At 41.1% G+C, this 19,259-nt stretch overlaps 1 protein-coding gene across 5 annotated transcripts in view; it reads left to right on the top strand.

The window, feature by feature from the left end:
* PDE7B (phosphodiesterase 7B) overlaps positions 1–19,259 on the top strand; it is a 368,574-nt gene that overhangs the window by 305,034 nt on the left and 44,281 nt on the right. For all 5 annotated transcript variants that reach the window (XM_047770127.1, XM_047770128.1, XM_047770129.1 and 2 more), the window contains one exon: positions 18,011–18,102. In XM_047770127.1, coding sequence (XP_047626083.1) covers positions 18,011–18,102 — 92 coding nt within the window. The remainder of the gene's footprint in view (positions 1–18,010; positions 18,103–19,259) is intronic.

The raw sequence follows: 19,259 nt of genomic DNA, 5'->3' as shown, positions 1-19,259 counted from the left end.
CAAGGAATTTAGTTTGCTCCAAAAGGGTTTGCAAAGGTCCTAAGTCAAAACAGGAACCCTGAGCCCACCTGCTCATGGTCTGGGACTATCTGTCTCCACCATACGATGGCCAGTTGAAGCCAGTCCTTGTAAAACTTCTATAAATGATCCTTCCCAGGTGCCATCCTAATTCAGATTTACAACTCTAGGGCCATTTCTTTTTTTTAATCGTATTTTTTAATTGAAGTATAGTTGATTTACAATATCAGATTCATTTCAGGAGTACATTATAGTGACTCAAAATTTTTAGAGATTATACTTTATTTATAGTTATAAAATATTGGCTATATTTTATAGGCTATTTCTGAACTTTATTGGCCTCTGAGTTAGAAAATATGTTATCAAAGATATCAGGCATACTTCGTTGTTATAAAATAGCTCAGCAGCAGGAGTAGGCTGGCCTAAAGAATTCTTGTCTATGATATTGCTTCAGGTATTAAATCATAAATGAATCATATATCATAAATGAATTATTCCCAGAATTTTCAACATGGTTTTTTGGAGATGTGTGTTGTCATTAACAAAATCACTGCATAAAGGAAATCATTAGTCTCCATTTTGGTAGATATTTTGAAAAAATTGAGTGCTAGACGATTTTCTAAAGGATTCTTATAAATAATAAATAATGAAGTCCTACTGTTCAGCACAGGGAACTGTGGCCGGTCTCTTGGGTTGGAATATGAGGAAGATAGTATGAAAAAAAAAAAAAAAGAATGTATGGGTATGAGTATGTGTGGCTGGGTCACTTTACTGTACAGCAGATACTGAAGGAACATGGTAAATCAACTATCCTTTAATAAAAAATGAAATGAAATTTAAAAAATAAAAAAAAGGACTCCCAAAAAACAATTGCATTATACAAGGTGTTTCAGCTTGAGGGTGCATTTATTTCCAACAAAGCACAACTGGAACATTTTTTAAAAATCCTTTTCCAGAGTTCCTGTCATGGAGCAGTGGTTAACAAATCTGACTAGGAATCATGAGGTTGCGGGTTCAATCCCTGGCCTTGCTCAGTGGGTTAAGATCTGGCGTTGTTGTGAGCTGTGGTGTACACCGCAGACGCGGCTCAGATCCCACGTTGCTGTGGCTATGGTGTAGGCCGGAGGCTTCAGCTCTGATTAGACCCCTAGCCTGGGAACCTCCATATGCCGTGGGAGCGGCCTTAGAAAGGGCAAAAAGACAAAAAAAAAAAAAAAATCCTTTTCCATCCAGTTGATTAGCTTTTGGTCCAGGTAGGAGGTGGCATTCCAAGGTTTATGGATCCACTTGTACATACTGCAACACTGGGCTCTCTTGGGCTGTCAGCCAGCACCTGGAGCTGGGGTAGAAATGACCAAAAAGAGAGGACAGGATGATAAATTTAGAAAACCTTTTGAAGATGAGCTAAAAAAAAACTAAACTAAGAAAATAAAAACTAAAACCTACATGGAAACCATTAATATTTAGAATGGATAAGCTCCTGCTATACAGCACAGGGCACTATATCCAGTCTCTTGGGACAGAACATGATGGAAGACAGTATGAGAAAAAGAATGTGTATATAAGTATGACTGAGTCACTCTGCTGTGCAGCAGAAATTGACACAACACTGTAAAATCAACTATAATAAAAATCAAATAAAATAAATTTTTAAAAACTAAACTTTCTATACCATCTCAGAAGCTACATATATTGCTTGGGAAAGACATAAACATTTGACTGGGGGAAAAAAATGAATGACTGAACTGAGCCCCCAAATAGATCTTCTCTTCCTATCATCGTATTTTCAGTTCTGATATTTCAAATGTCTTTAATTAGACAAAGGAAATCAAGCCACTTGATCTGCTCCCATATAATGTAGACACTTGCCAAATTATAATTTCTCATCATCAAATAAATCACATCACTGGAGTTTTAGAGTATCTACCATTACTGACTGATTTGTACATAAAAATGAGGGTCGCAAAACTGCACTTTGACGTGTGGTATGTATGAAACACGTAATGAATGCACATTTATACAAGAAGTCAGAAGGAAATATGCCAGATGTTAGAGATGGAAAAACAAGAAAATAAATGAAGAATTTTTATCAGTAATGAAGAATTAACTACTCACTGAACAGAAATTGATTCTCACAAGAAAGATACACTAATCTATCTTATTCAGATACTAAAAATGTTCTCCCCAAAAATGGATTCCTACTCAAATTTTTGAAGTACAGATACTTTTAATAATATTTATTTTAATCTCTTTGTTAAAATAAACGTTACAACTAAACTCAGCAGCCTTTTCAACACAACATGCAGTCTTACATTTTTAATAGCAACTTTTATTGTATGTATCAAATGGTATACTAGGATCTATGGATACAAAGATAAATAAATATAATCCCTGCCATCAGACATTTGTTCAAACTCAGATGCTTAAAATGTGCAAAATCCAAGAAAACTTAATCTCAGTTTGAAAAAGTTTTGAGGAATTGGTCAAAGATATACATATTTACGTATGTTTACATACGTAGAAAGAACTTTTTTTAAAGCCTCTGAAGAGTTAACACCTACGCTGTTCTTTTGTATCCAAAGATATTACAATGGTAAAGTCAACTATTTTTTTTCTAACAGTCAATTTATCTATCTGAACTCTCTGACCTGATACTCAATGGGATAAAAAAGAGATCCTTTTGATAATGACTAGAAAGAAGTTGAGATACAGGACTCAAAAACCACATTCAAGACACTGTCTTCATCAGCCCCCTTCTCGAATGGTCTTTGGCTCTCTTGGAAGCTAGAGACCCATGTCTTTAGTTTTAGGGACAGTGTTGAAGGCAAACCAGTATCATTTAGTATCATAAAGACACTTCCAATATCTTAGAGCTGGCTAGGATAAAAGATGGAACTTTTATCAGCCACATATGGACTTTATGCATTGAAAGTAAAAATTGTGGTGCCATGGGATCAGTGGCATTTTGGAAGAGCTGGGACGCAGGTTCACGATCCCTGCGGGCTTCAGCTCCGGTCACAACTGCCGCTTGGATCTGATCCCTGGCCTGGGAACTCCATAATGATATGGGGCAGCCAAAAGAGAAAAAAAATTGTTAAGAGGATCTGAGAATAATATGAGATTTTAATTTTTTCCAAAAAAATATGATTGCTTTTACATTTGGCCATATAACATTGCTTATTAACTATATGAAGGAACTCCAAAATGATAAAGAAAATTCCCCTTAAAATTTAGTTCATAAAATTATATAGCTAGCCTTTATTCAGCACTTACTGTGGTTCAAACACCGACCTAAATGATTTTATTTATTATATTATTTAATCTTTACAATAGCCCCGTTAGGTGGGTACTATCATCATACCTATTTTCCAGAAAGAGGAAAATTATTACTGGGAAATTCAAGTGTTTTTCCTGAAAATAAAGAGCTAATTAATGGCAGACCTTGAATTAGAATGGAAGCCTTCTGTCTCCAGAGCCAAAGTGCCCAAAGCACTGTACATACTGCCTCCAAAATTTATCTTGGAGTTCCCATCTTGGCGCAGTGAAAATGAATCTGACTAGGAACCATGAAGTTGCAGGTTCAGTCCCTGGCCTCACCCAGCGGGGTTAAGGATCCAGCATTGCCATGAGCTATGGTATAGGTCACAGACGTGGCTCAGATCCAGCGTTGCTGTGGCTGTGTAGGCCAGCAGCTGTAGCTCCAATTGGACCCCTAGCCTGGAAACCTTCATATGCCACGGGTGCAACCCTAAAAAGAAAAAAAAAATCATCTTGATCACCAGTGAAGTGCAGCAAACTAGGAGCTGTCCTCCAGGTCCTCTGATGCCAGCGAGGGAGACTGGAGGATTATAGACAAGTAACCTAAAGTGGGAGAGCCTTTTAGCTAAGTCCTCTCAGTTAGCTACAAACAAAATGTGATGGGAAGAGAGGGGGGAAAGAGAAATTGATTCTGCATATGGTTTAGGAGATTTTTTAAAAATGAAGAACATAAAAACTTCATGGAGGAAGAGTGATGTAAACTGGGCCTTGAAGTGGAAGCAATATTTTGAGTAGGAGGAGAGAAGCGGGCACCAGGCACAGCACAAGCTGGTGTACTTGGGGATGGAAACCCATAACTCCAGAGTAATTGAAAATGGACTGTCCCTTTGACCTTGAGTTGAGCATCATCTTACCATGAATGGTCCTTGCTCTCAGCTCAGCGACCTGGGCATGTTTTGAAGAAGCGTATATACTCTCATTTATAGACACTGTGGGTTGGCGGTACAGAACATGACCTGGGTCAGAAAATCTTCACTCTGCATCAAGTTGTCAATGAGGAACTGGCATAACTCCTCAGGTTTTCAGTTTCAAGGAAAAAAAAATCATGTTACATAATATATCAACTCAGCAAGCCTACTAACACATATTTTAAAACCTTTGGAAGTACAGCCTTTTAGCCTACCAAGAGCCTGTTTGGATGAGACACAAATGAGCATTCAGGAAACTATATGCAGCTTTTCAAAGGATGAAAATATATACATTTTTCTAAGGGGGGATTCATAACTTACACTCATATTTCAAAATGAGTTATAGATGCAGAAAATGAGTGGAAAATATATATGCACATCATATATATGTACATATGTAGTGAATATATATACATAAAACTCATACATGTGTACACATACACATTTGGTCAATGTGAGTACAGTCGAGAGGCTGTGTGTGTGTGTGTGTGTGTGCCAGGAATTATGTGGCTTTGAGAACAACACCCTGTGCGTGACTTTGTACAATCCAGATTTACTATAAATGCGATAAAATGGAAGAGGGCTTCCTCTCCCTTCTTTTGTTGGCTGTGCTCTTTTAGTTCTAATAAATAAGATCATTGCATAAGGCCCAGCCTGGGCTTCTTCCCTGAGATAAAGAGAGAGCCAGGGCAGCAGGAGTGAAGGCTAGGGCAGAGGGCTCTCTCCCATTGTCTGCTGTCTGGGCCAGACTCACTAGCTAAGCTGCCAACCCAAGTTCAACCTGAAGAAGATAAAGGCATTTCCTCCTGGCACCTCTCTCATCAGACTGGAAGCAGTCCAGGTGTCCGTGGTGGCCTGAGAGGGTGACCGAGAGCCTGTGAGAGATAAAACGGAGAACTTGTGTTCTGCCCCTCCACCCTCCAGCCCTCCATCCAACACATGGGCTTGGCCATTTCGCAAAGTAAGCATTAAATCAGACACGGTATTGGTTATTACAGTTGCAAAAGAAATTGCTTTCAGTTCAATTTTAAATTTAATTCCTTTTGATGAAGTCCAACTCCATATTAACTAGTGACAGAGCAACCTAATGAATAAAATCATTAATAATTAGTTGTTCCGTGAAACATTTATATTTATTACATTCTCTACTTGTCTTGCAGAAGTTTATAATCATTTTTCTTAGTTGTTTATCACAAGCACTTAGAAGAGGCCAACATTTTTAACCATTTTTTATTTTTAATGACCCTGAACCATAAGTACAACGTTGACAGAACCAGGAGACATGTTCCTTCCTCATGGTCCCATGACCTCTACTCAAACAAACAACTTCAAAGATTATATAGAACCTCATAATTTGTGCAGCAGGAAAGGTGTTGGGGGCAGGTAGAGTGAAAATTTAAAAAGGAAGTTCAAATTCAGTTTTCTGTTTTGTAAAGTTTCTGCTGTCCACAGTAAAGTAACTGGCATGTGGTATGTCCGTGGCCCTGATCTGAACACAAGGCCTGCCCTGCAGACAGCAGATGATATCCGGCCTCCTTGCCCTGAGAGTAGTGTCTTCGGCAGATGTAGAAAAACAAGGGAAAGACATTTTCAACAGGCAGGAAACATGGCAGTGCTATAGTTTCTTCAGGAGCCAAGGTCTTGTTTCAGACTCAAGGAGCTTCTGTTCCTCTGAGACCTCCTGGGCTGGGGCCCTTGCAGTGTTACCAAGGAGACCACAGGGCTTGTCAGGGAAGAGCTCAGTGACTTCATTAGCTCCTGGAGTCTTGCTTCCCGGTTTCGTGAGCAATTAAAAATGAAAACACAGACTGTGTTCCTGTTGTTGTTTTCCTTCCTGCCTCTGCTGGTTTAAAGGGTATAATTAACTCTGAGTCGCATACACCAGACTCAGTTTATCCACATCATTCTAAGCAGTTTAATCAAAGAAAGTGTCTGATAAATAGGGGGAGGGGACAACAACAGTTTAAAGCTGCTCTGTATGATTGAAAATCTGCTCTGCCAGATTCCTTTGACAAACAGACGCTTGATTTAATTTGAAAACCTGTGTTGGTGGTTTATTAAGTGCCAGACAAAGTGTTGTTATTCGGAACAAAGGGATTATTTTGTTCTTAGGGTGGATGATACTTGATTATTCAGATAAAAGGGGAAATAAAAGTTTTACAGTAGGGGTTTTCAGGGGGTTACTTTATTCAAAATAACTTCTGATAGTTTTTGTTGCCACCAAGGTAGATGTTTACTCTTTCAACTTTATGATGAAGATTATTCTTAAAATTACAAGAGTTTGAGACACTGAGACACATTGTCATTGGGATGATGTGAAATTGCTGAGCTGCTGCTTCTGAAGGTCAACAGAGGTGGTACCCAATGTGGAATTCCAGTGCTGGGATTTCAACAGATATTCAGGCAGTATCATCTTGGAGTTCCCATTATGGCTCAGAGGTAACAAACCTGACTGGTATCCATGAGGACGAGGGTTCTATCCCTGGCCTCACTCAGTGGGTTAAGCATCTGGAGCTGTCGTGAGCTGGGGTATGTCACAGACACAGCTCAGATCCTGCATTGCTATGGCTGTGGTGTGGGCCAGCAGCTGCAGTTCCGATTTGACCCCTAACCTGGGAACCTCCGTATGCCACAGGTACAGCCCTAAAAAGCAAAAAGAAAAAAGAAAAAGAAAGTGGTATCATTTCATCCTATGTTCAGATCTGCATGAGCAGTTCTGATGATTTTCTTCTGTTTTCAATCCGCCTTTTGCTGATAGTGGTCTTTGAGCTGCTGTCAAAGCCAGGTGAGTCCATAGGAGCAGAGCCATCTCCCTATTAAGAAGGACAAAGATATATCGCGCCATTCCCTCTGAAACACAAGTACCCCGCAGCCTGCTAACCCCTGCTCCTTCCCTAGCACAGGGCACCGACATCTTCATCCTCTTGTCTACACTCAGCCTTGCCTGGCTCCAACCCTTCCTCCACTGAGCAGCCAGAGTGAGTTTCCCTGAAACTCCACTGTGACCCTGAGATGCCTGCTTAAAATCCCATTGCCTTCAGGATTGAGTCCAAATGTCTTCACCCAGTTTACAAGCCTAATTATGATCTGACCCTCCCTACACTTTCCAGCTCCAGCTCCCACAATTACTCTCCTGGGCTTTATGCATCAGCCTGTCTGAACTGCTCTCAGAATCCCAGACACAGCATACATGCCACATGCTGGTAATACACAAGATGAACAAAACAAATCCAAATACCTTTTTTTCTTCTAGGGGAATCAGAAAATAGGGAGTTCCCTAGTAGCCTAGTAGTTAAGGACTCATGTTGCCACTGCTGTGGTTTGGTTCAGTCCCTGGCCCAGAAACTTCCACACACCACAGGCACAGCCAAAAAAAAAAAAAAAAGAAGAAGAAGAAGAAGTAAAATATAAAGCATATAGTATATTAGGAAGTGATCCTTTCTAATAGTTAAAAAAATAAACAGGAAAGGAAGATATAAAATGTCCCTCTTGCTCCAGGTCTTCACACACATGCCCCTCCTCCTGCCTATTTTATGAAATAAGTTCCCTCTGTATTGCCTGTGCTCTCTGACTCCTCTCCAATCCTCTCACCCTTTTTCTTTCTTTCTTTCTTTCTTTCTTTCTTTTTTTTTTTCCGCTTTTTAGGGCTGCACCCACTGCATATGAAAGTTCCTAGGCTAGGGGTTGAATCAGAGCTACAGCTGCCAGTCTACACCACAGCTACAGCTACATCAGATCCAAGCCAGGTCTTCAACCTACACCACAGCTCACGGCAATGCTGGGTCCTTAACCCACTGAGCGAAGCCAGGGATCAGACCTGCAACCTCATGGATACTACTCGGGTTCCTTACCACTGAACCACAACAGGAACTCCCACTCTTTTGATCTCAATTTAGACAGATCTTACTCCTGAAAGCCTTCTTTTTCTTAAAATATCCATCTTCCAATGTCCCTCCTATATGATTTCACAGCCCTCTCTCATTTCCTCTGTCAGTGTTTTCTCTCTCTACACTGCCCTTTTCTGATTAGATGTCCACGTTCCTCCGAGTTCATAGCTCCTAGTTACCTACCTCATCTGCTGCTGTACTTCAGCATCTGGCACAACCCTTGTGTTCAGTTAATATTTGTTGGGTGATGGGAGGTGAGCTGGATTGAGTGATTGGATGGATAGACAGATGGATGGATAGATCGATGTGTTTTGCTACTGGCCCCATGCAGGGAAAAAAAAAAAAAAAAAAACAGCGTAAAAATTTGACAGAGGCACAGCACCCAGACCAGAAAGAGTACTATGTCAAGACATGTCCCCCATGGTCCACTTAGTAGGTACTCTACATCAAGAGCACACCACAAAGAATGAGGAGCATCGTGAAAAATTCCTTATAATGATCTTCTTACTTGTTTCTCTCGCAATGGACCAATGCTATCTGATACGTGTTATTTCTGGAGTCGTTTACCAGATCCTGATCATCTGTGAGTGAATAGTGGGAGAGCCCATTGCTGTAATTTTTAAATTTCTTTGGCTTTTACCTAAGTCTAAGGATTTCACAACATAAGATGCCAGGTCTGACTTTTTTTTTTTTTTTTTTTTTTTAGGGCCCCACCTGAGGCATATGGAAGTTCCCAGGCTAGGAGTCAAATCAGAGCTACAGCTGCTGGTCTACACCACAGCCATAGCAATGTGGGATCCAAGCAACATCTGCAGCCCACACCACAGCTCACAGCAATGCCAAATCCTTAGCCCACTGAGCAAGGCCAGGGATTGAACCTGCACCTTCATGGATACTAGTCAGGTTCCTTTCCGATGCAGCACAACAGGAACTCCCAGGTCTGGTTTTTTATCAGTTATTGAAAAAAAAAAATAGTAGTACTCTTTTTAACAGTTACTTAAACTTTTGCAGCTACTAAACTTTTGGGTTTGGGAAATTAACTACTCAGTACCCATTCAACAATGATTTGCTTATTTAAATGGCATTGGGCCACATATGGGTACACAAAGATGAATAAGAGATGCTCCCTGTTCTCAGTGGCAATCATGTCTGGCAGCAGTTTCAAACCAGGGCTGTGTGCCCACACGCATACTTGAAGACTTTCACAGGGTCCACAGAAGAGAATTCATTTTAAGCTCCTTAAACTGACCTGCCTTGGAATCCACCTGCAGGACAATTAAGCCAGTTCTACTTTCCATTCCTTTTTCAGAAGTACCCTGTTCCCACTGTACAAAAGAAAGACCTAGTCTGCATATTGCATCTTGCTCCAGATGCCCTAACATTGTAAATTGCCCCAGGATGAAAAAATACCAAAGAAACAACTAAAAACATTAAAGGGAGTCTGCTGTAACTGAAGTACTATAATGCTCCCAGCCAGTTCATGAATAGATGCATTGCCAATTGATTTTTATTCTGAAGCATATTTTTTTTTCCAAATTTGCAGTGTATTTTAGTTAATCAGTTACTAATAACAGTTATATTGTAGGGAGTCCTCTTGTGCAGCGGGTTAAGGATCCGGTGTTGCTGTCACTGCAGTGGCTTGTGTTGCCCTGGTCCAGGAACTCCCACATGCCATGGGTACAGCCAAAAGGAAAAAAAAAAATTGCATTGTAAACTCAAGCTAGAAAAATATTTACTACTTGGAGCCTGTTAAGAAAACTTGTTAAATTAAAATTTCCAGGTATATACATATTTCCATTGCAGAGAAATATCAAAGAATTTCACAATAAAAGCATATTACATTAAAATAAAACCCTATGCAGAAATAAGACAGAAATAAAAGTTCCAGAGGGAAGAGAATCAATTTAAAAGTTCTGGCTTAAAGAGGAGTTCCCATTGTGGCTCAGTGGTTAATGAATCCGACTGGGAACCATGAGGTTGCAGTTTCTATCCGGGGCCTTGCTCAGTGGGTTGACGATCCAGCGTTGCTGTGAGCTGTGGTGTAGGTTGCAGATGCAGCTTGGATCCCGTGCTGCTGTGGCTGTGGCGTAGGCCAGTGGCTACAGCTCCTGTTAGACCCCTAGCCTGGGAATCTCCATATGCTGTGGGAGCAGCCAGCCCTAGAAAAGGCAAAAAGACCAAAAAAAAAAAAAAAGTTCTGACTTTAAGAAGAAAATATTCATGTGTTTTCTTAAATGGGTGACAAATGGGGATTAAATGCCATTGGTATTTAGAGCCCCTTACATAATTTAATACATAAAAGAGTGGTGTAATAATTTTATATTAAAATACCAATATTCATAAATATGCAAGACCTTAATCTTTTGTTACCATAGAAATTGGTGATTTTAGATATCAGTTTTTTTAAGTATAGAGCATAATTTTTCAAAATTAATTTTAAGAGTAGATGAACAAAAACAAGTGAAAATTACTGATATGTGGGAGCAAGGCCAGTGGAAAAAGTTGTTGTAAGGTGCTATGAGATGTTTTAGACGCTAAAATAGAAGCCTGGGTTGGGGGTGGGGAACTAGAAAAGGGAGCTGTCAGTTCTGTTTGGAGAACCAAGGAAGTCTTTCTTAGCAGATGGCAATGGTTGATTTCAGAAATAAGAAGTGTTTGTGTCTGTGTGTGCGTGTGCGCACGCCCACTCATGCCTGTGTTTCCAACTTCGCTAAGGTGCTTCTGCCTCACTCTTTTTTAGAGTTATGAAACTGTTACAATTCTTATGCAAAAACCAAGCATTATTCTAGATCAAGACATTGAAAAGACCCTTTTATCAGCTCTTTTGGGATAGGGAAGATAATAAAGAAACTTAATTTTTTTTTTCTTTTCAGGGCTGCACCTGCAATATGTGGAAGTTCCCAGGCTAGGGGTCAGATTGGAGCTGTGGCTTCCAACCTACACCACAGCCACAGCAATGTCAGATCTGAACAGCATCCACAGCCTACACCACAGCTCACAGCAACACTGGATCCTTAACCCACTGAGTGGGACCAGGGGTGGAACCCATATCCTCATGGATACTAGTCAGGTTTATTACCACTGGGCCACAATGGGAACTCCTAAAGTAACTTTAAATAACTTGGTGTGTTAGTGACTTAAACAAGGGTAGAAGTTTATTCCTGTCCTTCATAAAAGAAGTTTGGAAGTTGGCAGTCCAAGGCAGGCATGGTGGCATTAAAAAATTCAGAAGGAACAAAATCCTTTTAGTTCTGCAATCTATTATCACTAGGTTGTGACATTTGTCCTCATTGCCCAAGATGGCTGCGGGAGCTCTAGCCATTCCAGGTGCATTCCAGACAGTGAGAAGGAAAAAAGAGATAAAGCACAAAAAGCCTCTCCCAGATGAAACAGTTCCCTTTAAACTTTCCTGAAAATCCTATACAACATTTCTGGTTACATTTAATGGGTCAGAATTTAGCCAAATGATTCCACCTAGTTGTAAAGGAGGTTGGAAAATGTTATCTTTATTCTGGACAACAATGAACCTGCTCTAAACCTGTTCTACCTTCAGCCTTCCCATCACAGGTGATGGGCTTGCCATCCTTCCAGTTGCTCAGGCCAGAAACATTGGAGTCATTCTTGCAGATCCAGAAGTCAACCAACTAACCGCTTCCCTTGTCCAAGCCTCTGTCAGCTTTTCCTGGAGAACCGTTTTCTCCCCCAAACAGCCTTCTGCACGTACTTCTACCTTTATCCCCTACCAAAGTCTATTTTCAACACAGCAACCAAAGCAATCTTATTTTAAGTCATATAATTTCATTCCTCCCCAATTCCTACAGTGGACCCTTATTTCTCTCAGAGTAAAAATCAAAATCCTTACAAAGAGTTCCCGTCATGGTGCAGTGGAAACGAATCCGACTAAGAACCATGAGGTTTTGGGTTCAATCTCTGGCCTTGCTCAGCCGGTTAAGGATCCGGTGTTGCTGTTGTCCTGAGCTGTGGTGTAGGTCACACAGATGCGGCTTGGATCTGGCGTTGTTGTGGCTGTGGTGTAGGCTGGCAGCTGTAGCTCTGATTAGACCCCCAGCCTGGGAACCTCCATATGCAGTGGGTGTGGCCCTAAAAAAGCGGAAAAACGAACAATAACAACAAAAAAAAACTTACAATGGCCAGAAAACCTTCATGCATGCTGCCTAACTCCCTGCCCTGATACTTCCCTCCCCCACTGCACGTGGTCCTTGGGGCTGTTTGCTTCCTCTTTGGAGGCTTTACTTCTGATCTTTTCTCTGGGACAATCTTCCCTCATCAGCATGGCTAGCCCCCTCCTACCTTCAAGGCTTTGCTCAAATCTCACCTCTTACACTGACTCCCTTCCCCACCCACCACAAAGACTCAAATTCCCACTCTTCTACTCTCTTCTTCCTTTTTCCCATGTCTTTGCTATCCTCTGAATGCTATGCTTTTACCCGTCATACTTATTACGTTTATTGTTTATTATCTCTCTGCATTTCTGCCACCTCTAGTTCTCTGTCTCTTTTGTTCACTGATACATTATTCCAAGCACATAGTACAGTGTGTGGAACATGGTAAGTGTTCTGTGTTTGCCAAATGAAATAAAAAATCAGTGACTTACTTAGCAAAACAGTAGAAAGCATTTTCTCTGTGCAAGGCATAGAGTTGGGTGGATACAAAAGGAATGGGGCAGGCTCCCTACTCACATGTAATTTATAATCTAGTAAGAAGAAAAGGAAGAGCATACAGAGCTGTCACACACATCAGCGTGACTGGGTCCAGCTGGACTCAGGACTTGAGGGATGCCAGAAGGAAGAGCTGTAGGACAGAGGATAGCAGGTTCGCCTCTGACTGGAATGACTCCAGGTGGCTTTGTGGATGGACATGTATTTGCAGTGGACTTTGAAAGACAGGGTTTAGTTTGAAACAGAAACATAGAGAAAGAGGAGTTTAAGAAAACTAAACTACCTTGAAAAGCATGAAAGTGGCCAAAGCAAAGGCCATGTTCATATATTAATAATTGAATAATTTTGCCAAAAATAAATTACGGTCTTATTAATATGGGGTCATTCATTTGGACTCTAAGACCTTTGTAGGAAAGCAGAGGTAAAGGTATTCAATTATTTCAAACATATAGGACCAGAATGATGGGATAATTTTCAGAGAGCAGTGAACGCTGAGCTAAGGCGTTAAGCTTAATTCATACAATAAGAAACTGTTGTAGGGTTTGGAGCAAGGCATGGGAGAAGGCAGATGGCACAATCATACTGAAGTTAGATGAGCCCCTTGAAGGCAACAGTTTTGTCTTTGAATCTGCAGCGTCTGCCGTAGCACCTAGCATATTAGTAATGCTCAAAAAATATTGTATTTCAACCAATGATTAGGGTATGGTAGAAAATTTTGTCAGTAAACAGGTCATGCTCTGGGAGTTGTAGGGAAGATGGATAGAAGGAAGGAGGATTAAGGATAATAAAGCACTAAAATAGGGTCGCTTCAGTGAAAGAAAGGGATGGTTATAAGTGATGCCATGTTGGAAGGACCAATAGGACTAGGAGACGATCAGATGTGAAGGCTGAGAGTGGCTGAAAGATGAGTTCTCCCCCAAGACAATCTAAAGCTACTCAACTCATAACATATTCAAACTACAGCATTTTTTGAAGTGACACCAAATTTTGAGGTATGAGTGAAAATTCCAACATGGATTTAGAAACCAACATCTGGTTTAAACAATTGGGAGTTCCCGTTGTGGCTCAACAGGCTAAGAACTCAACTAGAATCCATGAGGAAGCGGGTTCAATCCCTGGCCTCCCTCAGTGGGTTAAGGACGTTGATGCAAGCTGTGACATAGGTCGCAGATGTGGCTTGGATCCTGCATGGCTGTGGCTGTGGCTTAGGTGAGCAGCTGCAATTCCAATTTGACCCCTAGCCTGGGAAATTCCATGTGCCACGGGTGTGGGCCCCCCCCCCAAAAAAAAGAAATTACAAAAAAAAAAATCAACCAAAGACTTTTAAAAGCAGCAACTATAGATGATTTGGGAGGAGTTAAGTCTAATGCAGATATTCATTAGTTTATAAGTGTCAGCCTTCTTCTGAATGTTTGGATGTGGCCAAACAAAGGTAATTGGGAGGCAGCAAGGGGTGTGTGCAAAGCTTAGGTCTTGATGTCTCGAAGACCTGGGTTTAAGACGGACTAGTTATGTGGCCCCTCAGAGAAACCTTTTATTATCTTTGAGTTAACAATTGAAACAGCAGATAGTTATGTGAGAATTCAATGCAATCATGTTAGGTGCCTGGCACACAGTAGGTCCTTCAAAAATATTAATATAGGGTGGGACCTATACTGCCTTTCTCTTCTTCTTCTCTGGAATCCATTGGAGTACCCCTACCTCCAACATAGTTCTGGCCAAAATATGCTTTTATTTATAAAGACAGCTCCATGAAAGGCTGTGTTTGTAATGGGTATGCTATTTTCTTTTATTCTGTGCCAGCTTCCAAACCCACTCCATTTCCTCCCATTTTCCTGGTGTTCATCTCCAAATATGGTTTCACCAGCAGATTTCCCAAGTATCCTTCTATTCTGTCTTCATGAAGATTATTAATGAAGATGTTAAGTCAGGCTGGCATAAATAACAATGCTTAAGGCAGTTCTCCAGACACTTTTGTTCCATTCAATATGGATACGGCATCATTTATCATTAGGTCTTGTTACAGTTTTCTGGCCCCTTGAAAAACTCATGTGGGGGCACTTGCGCCACATCTACTGAACTAGTCTTGCAAGCAAATGCTTCTGAGTGACTGAATTAAATGCCACCCCAGGGATAAAACATCTGTTACATCACACTAACCTATCACTCTCTGCTCTCATAAATCTTTACAATCAAAACAAATTAGTCTGGCATGTGAGTTCTCATAAACATTGTCTTTTGTTGTGTGTGACTCATGCCCAAAAAGGAGATAACAGACCAGTTGATAAAAGTAACAAAATCTCATCACAGGTTCAAATGTGGTCAAGTGGTATGTAAGGAATAATGACTCCTTGGCAAGGAGAGAAATGAATAGCAGTAGAACAGCCTATATAGAGGGTTGGAATAAGACTCCATCTCGTGAAACTCATTCTGCAAAGTCCTGGAGAGAAATCATTTTCTGGTTTTAGAACCAAGAAGTTAGTTTTCTTGAACTTCTTTCTTCCTAACGGACCCTGAATTGTGTCACTTACGAGGGTTTTCTTTTCTCATGTCTTGCAAAAGTTGAACATCACATGGATGGCACAGATATAGTGGCAAGAAGGGGGGCTGGGTATAATGATGGGATGGTTTTTGGTCTCTGACCTGGCTCCATTTAGTCTCCATTTATTTTCCTTGCTTCTTTTCTCTCACTTATTTTTTAAGTTGCGGAAAAATACACATAATATAAAATCTACCGTCTTAATCATTTTTAGTGTACAATTCAGTGGCATTAAGTACATTCTCATTGTTATGCAACCATCACCACCATCCATCGCTAGAATTCTTTGCATCCTGCAAAACTGAAACTCTGTACCCACTAAATGATAACTCCCTATTGCCTCAGCCCCCCCCCCACTCCTCCCTGAGACTGCCATTCTTTCTCTCTCCATGAATTTGACTACTCTACCTACTTCATATAAGCAGAATCACACAGTTGCTCCTCACTATTTTTAAGTTTTATTGAAGTATAGCTAATTTACAAAGCTGTGATCATTTCTGCTGTACAACAAAATGACCCAGTCATACATATACTCATATCTGTTCTCTCTCAGATTCTTTTCCCACATAGATTATCCCAGCATACTGGGTAGAGTTCTCTAGCTAAACAGCAGGTCCCCACTGGCCGATCGTTCCATGTACCACAGTGTGCATATGCCAAATCCAAACCCTCAGTCCATCCTTCCCACCCCCTCATCCATCCCCTTTGGTAACTGTAAGTTTTTCAAAGTCTGTGAGTATGTTTATGTTCTGCAAATAAGTTCATTTGTATCTTTTTTTTTTTTTTAGATTCCATGTATAGGTGATATCATATTTGTCTTTCATTATCTAACTTCATTTAGTATGATAGTTTCTAGGTCCATCCATGTTGCTGCAAATGGCATTATTTAGTATAGTTGATGCTTAATATTATGTTAGAGGTTGGTGGACAATATACTGATTCACAACTTTCAAAGGTTATACTCCATTTATAGTTATTATAAAGTATTGGTTATAGTCCTTATGATGTACAGTATATCCTTATAGCTTATTTTATATATAATAGTTTGTACCTCTTAATCCCGTTCCCCTATATTGCCCTTCCCCCTTCCCTCTCCCCACTGGTAACCACTAATTTGTACTCTATTCTTGTGAGTCTGTTTCTTTTTTGTTTTTTTCACTAGCTTCTTGCATTTTTTAGATTCCACATTTAAGTGATATCATACAGTATTTGTCTTTCCCTGTGAGACTTATTTCACTTAGCATAACACCCTCCAGGTCCATCCATGTTGTTGCAAACGGCACAATTTCATTCTTTCTGTGGCTGAGTAGTATTCCATTCTGTGTGTGTGTGTGTGTGTGTGTGTGTACCACATCTCCTTTATTCATCTTAGCTTGCTGCCATACCTTGGCAATTTAACCTCACTTTTAATAAATGCTATTTTCTTATATTTTTTTGTAAGTTTATAACAGCTCTTGAAACAAAATGGAGAATGAATAAATAAACAAATAGGAGAATAAAAGAAAAAGATTTCCAGGGCACTAAAAGGGTTCTGTTCTCTGTGGATGAAGTCAGTGGTAAAGCCACAATGTTTGCTGATTTAGAAGAAAACACAATAGGTTGTGAGAAATATTCATTATTTAAATGGTTAGCAAATATTCAGACAAGCAGCATACTTAAGGTCAATAATGGGGAGAATGGACAAAGTATGTGTTTCCACAAATGAAGAAATATCAAGGTAATTGTACAAGAAAGCAATTGTAGATTTAAATTCAGGCCTAATAGGCTAAGTGCTGATACGTTGGCCATGAAGGTTATTGACAGTGGTTCTCAAACTTGAGTGCACACAATAATGAATCACCACCAAGCTACCAAACAAAACTGTGCTGGCGGGGGCTTAAGAGTCTGACTAGGGAATTCCTGTCGTAGCCCAGAGGAAACAAATCCGACTAGCAACCATGAGGTTGCGGGTTCGATCCCTGGCCTTGCTCAGTGGGTTGAGGATCCAGCACTGCTGTGAGCTGTGGTGTAGGTGGCAGATGTGGCTCGGATCTGGCGTTGTTATGGCTCTGGCAGAGGCCAGCAGCTGTAGCTCTGATTAGACCCCTAGCCTGGGAACCTCCATATGCCCCGGCTGCAGTTCTAAAAAGAAAAACAAACAAAAAAAAGTCTATGTCACCAGCTGCCCAGGAGGTTCAGCCACAGCAGGATCTTAACAGTGTTGAGAAGTGATGGTCAGGACTGCAGATCACACCATAAGTTGGGTCTCTGTTCGGTTGAGTATTATAATTTTGGATTGTGTTGTGCACATAGCCCTAGGGTATCCATTACTACCTGTTTCTAGGGCCTCACTTTCTTTCTTCTAGACCGAGTGTAACCTGAGGGAGTTTTCCAAATCAGGGCCTGGGCGGGGGAGGGGGGGACACGGCAGGACGCTGGAAACAGACCCTCACCCAGCCCTCCAGTGCAGGGTCAGCGGGGCAGTGCCTCTCCCCCACTGTCATAAGAGCCTTGAGAATAGGCCTGCAGTGGTTTTATTTTGTTTCATTTCTGGTCTGCCTCCGTGTCATCGGGTTCAAACTGGCTGGAGGGAAAATATTGGCCTCCGCAGAGCTGTGTTCAGCAAGACAGATCAGTATCTGGTTTCTCCCCCATTTATAGTTTAATTTTCTTTCTTTCTAGAATATGTCTGTGCTGGAGAATCACCACTGGCGATCTACGATCGGCATGCTTCGAGAATCAAGGCTTCTGGCTCACTTGCCAAAGGAAATGACGTAAGTGGCATTGAGATGAAACACACCGATGTCCACATATAAGCGATAAGCTGCTTTCTCTCCCGGGCTGGCTCAGGACCCCCAGGATTCTTGGCAGGGAGCCAGTCGGCTGTGCTTCCGTGTGCCCGCTCCCTTGCTCGTCCATCTGAGGAGATGCGGTGTCAGTTCCAGCAACCCAGAAACCAGAATCCCTCTGTGAGCTCTGAAAGGGCCTGGAGAGCTTATGGCAGGAAAAGAGATAATAAACAGCTCTCAGCTCTCACACTCTTGGGCATCGGCTCTCTGCTTTGCCCAATTCCTGTCTTTTATGTTAGCAAAATTGTCCTCCTGTGTGGATGCAAATAATAAATATTTATCAAGCAGGAACACAGGAGTTCCCAAACTAGATTGAAGCCTAGTTCAATAAAGTGTGTTTTGTAATTGCCAGTCTTAGCAAAAGGAGAAGTCAGAAATTCTTCTCTAAAACATCTTTTGTTGAGGTACTGAATTGGCCCCAGGAATTTTTTTTCACCCTGAGTTTATCTATGTCTCTCACATTTTAAACTGAAGGGGAAATACTAGTTTCCTGGTCCACTGTTTGTGAGCCCAGGTATTTAAGCCAAGTCCTAGTAAATCCAAGACCATGGCCTCATTTCTAGCTGGCCTCAGTTTAGGTGCTGTACCATCTTCAAAGGTCACCACTAATTCCTATCTGTTGAACTAAAATGCACAGAACCCTGCGTAGCTAGGAGGGAAAAGTAATTAGATCCTTGTACCAGGTTCTCTGAAGGGCGCCTGTGTCTCTCTGTAGAACACGTAGTAGGCTCAGAGCTTGCAGCTTTACCCTTGGCGCTCTGATCTTATCTCGTGCTGCTTCCTAGCACCCAGAAGAATATGGAATTTGTGGAAGGAACTTCAACTCTGATAATGTTTAATCCCCTGGAACTAAATTAAACCAATCCTCACGCATGGAACAAAAACTCATGCCTATTACTAGGACAATACATTGCAAAGATCGAAAGAAGGAAATGCAAAAAGAACTAAAAACTAGAACAACAAATCAAGTGAGAAGGAGGAGAAGAGAGGAGGTGAGTGCCACGGACAGCCAAAGAGAGAGAGAAAGAGGGAAGGAAAGAGAAGGAGATAGGAAAGAACAAAACAGAGGGGAAAAGGAGGGA

This window comes from Phacochoerus africanus, chromosome 2 (assembly GCF_016906955.1).
Source record: "Phacochoerus africanus isolate WHEZ1 chromosome 2, ROS_Pafr_v1, whole genome shotgun sequence".
In the NCBI taxonomy this organism is placed as follows: domain Eukaryota; kingdom Metazoa; phylum Chordata; class Mammalia; order Artiodactyla; family Suidae; genus Phacochoerus; species Phacochoerus africanus.
Note: the sequence above shows the minus strand (reverse complement) of the source record. Positions and strands in the feature narration are given on the sequence as shown.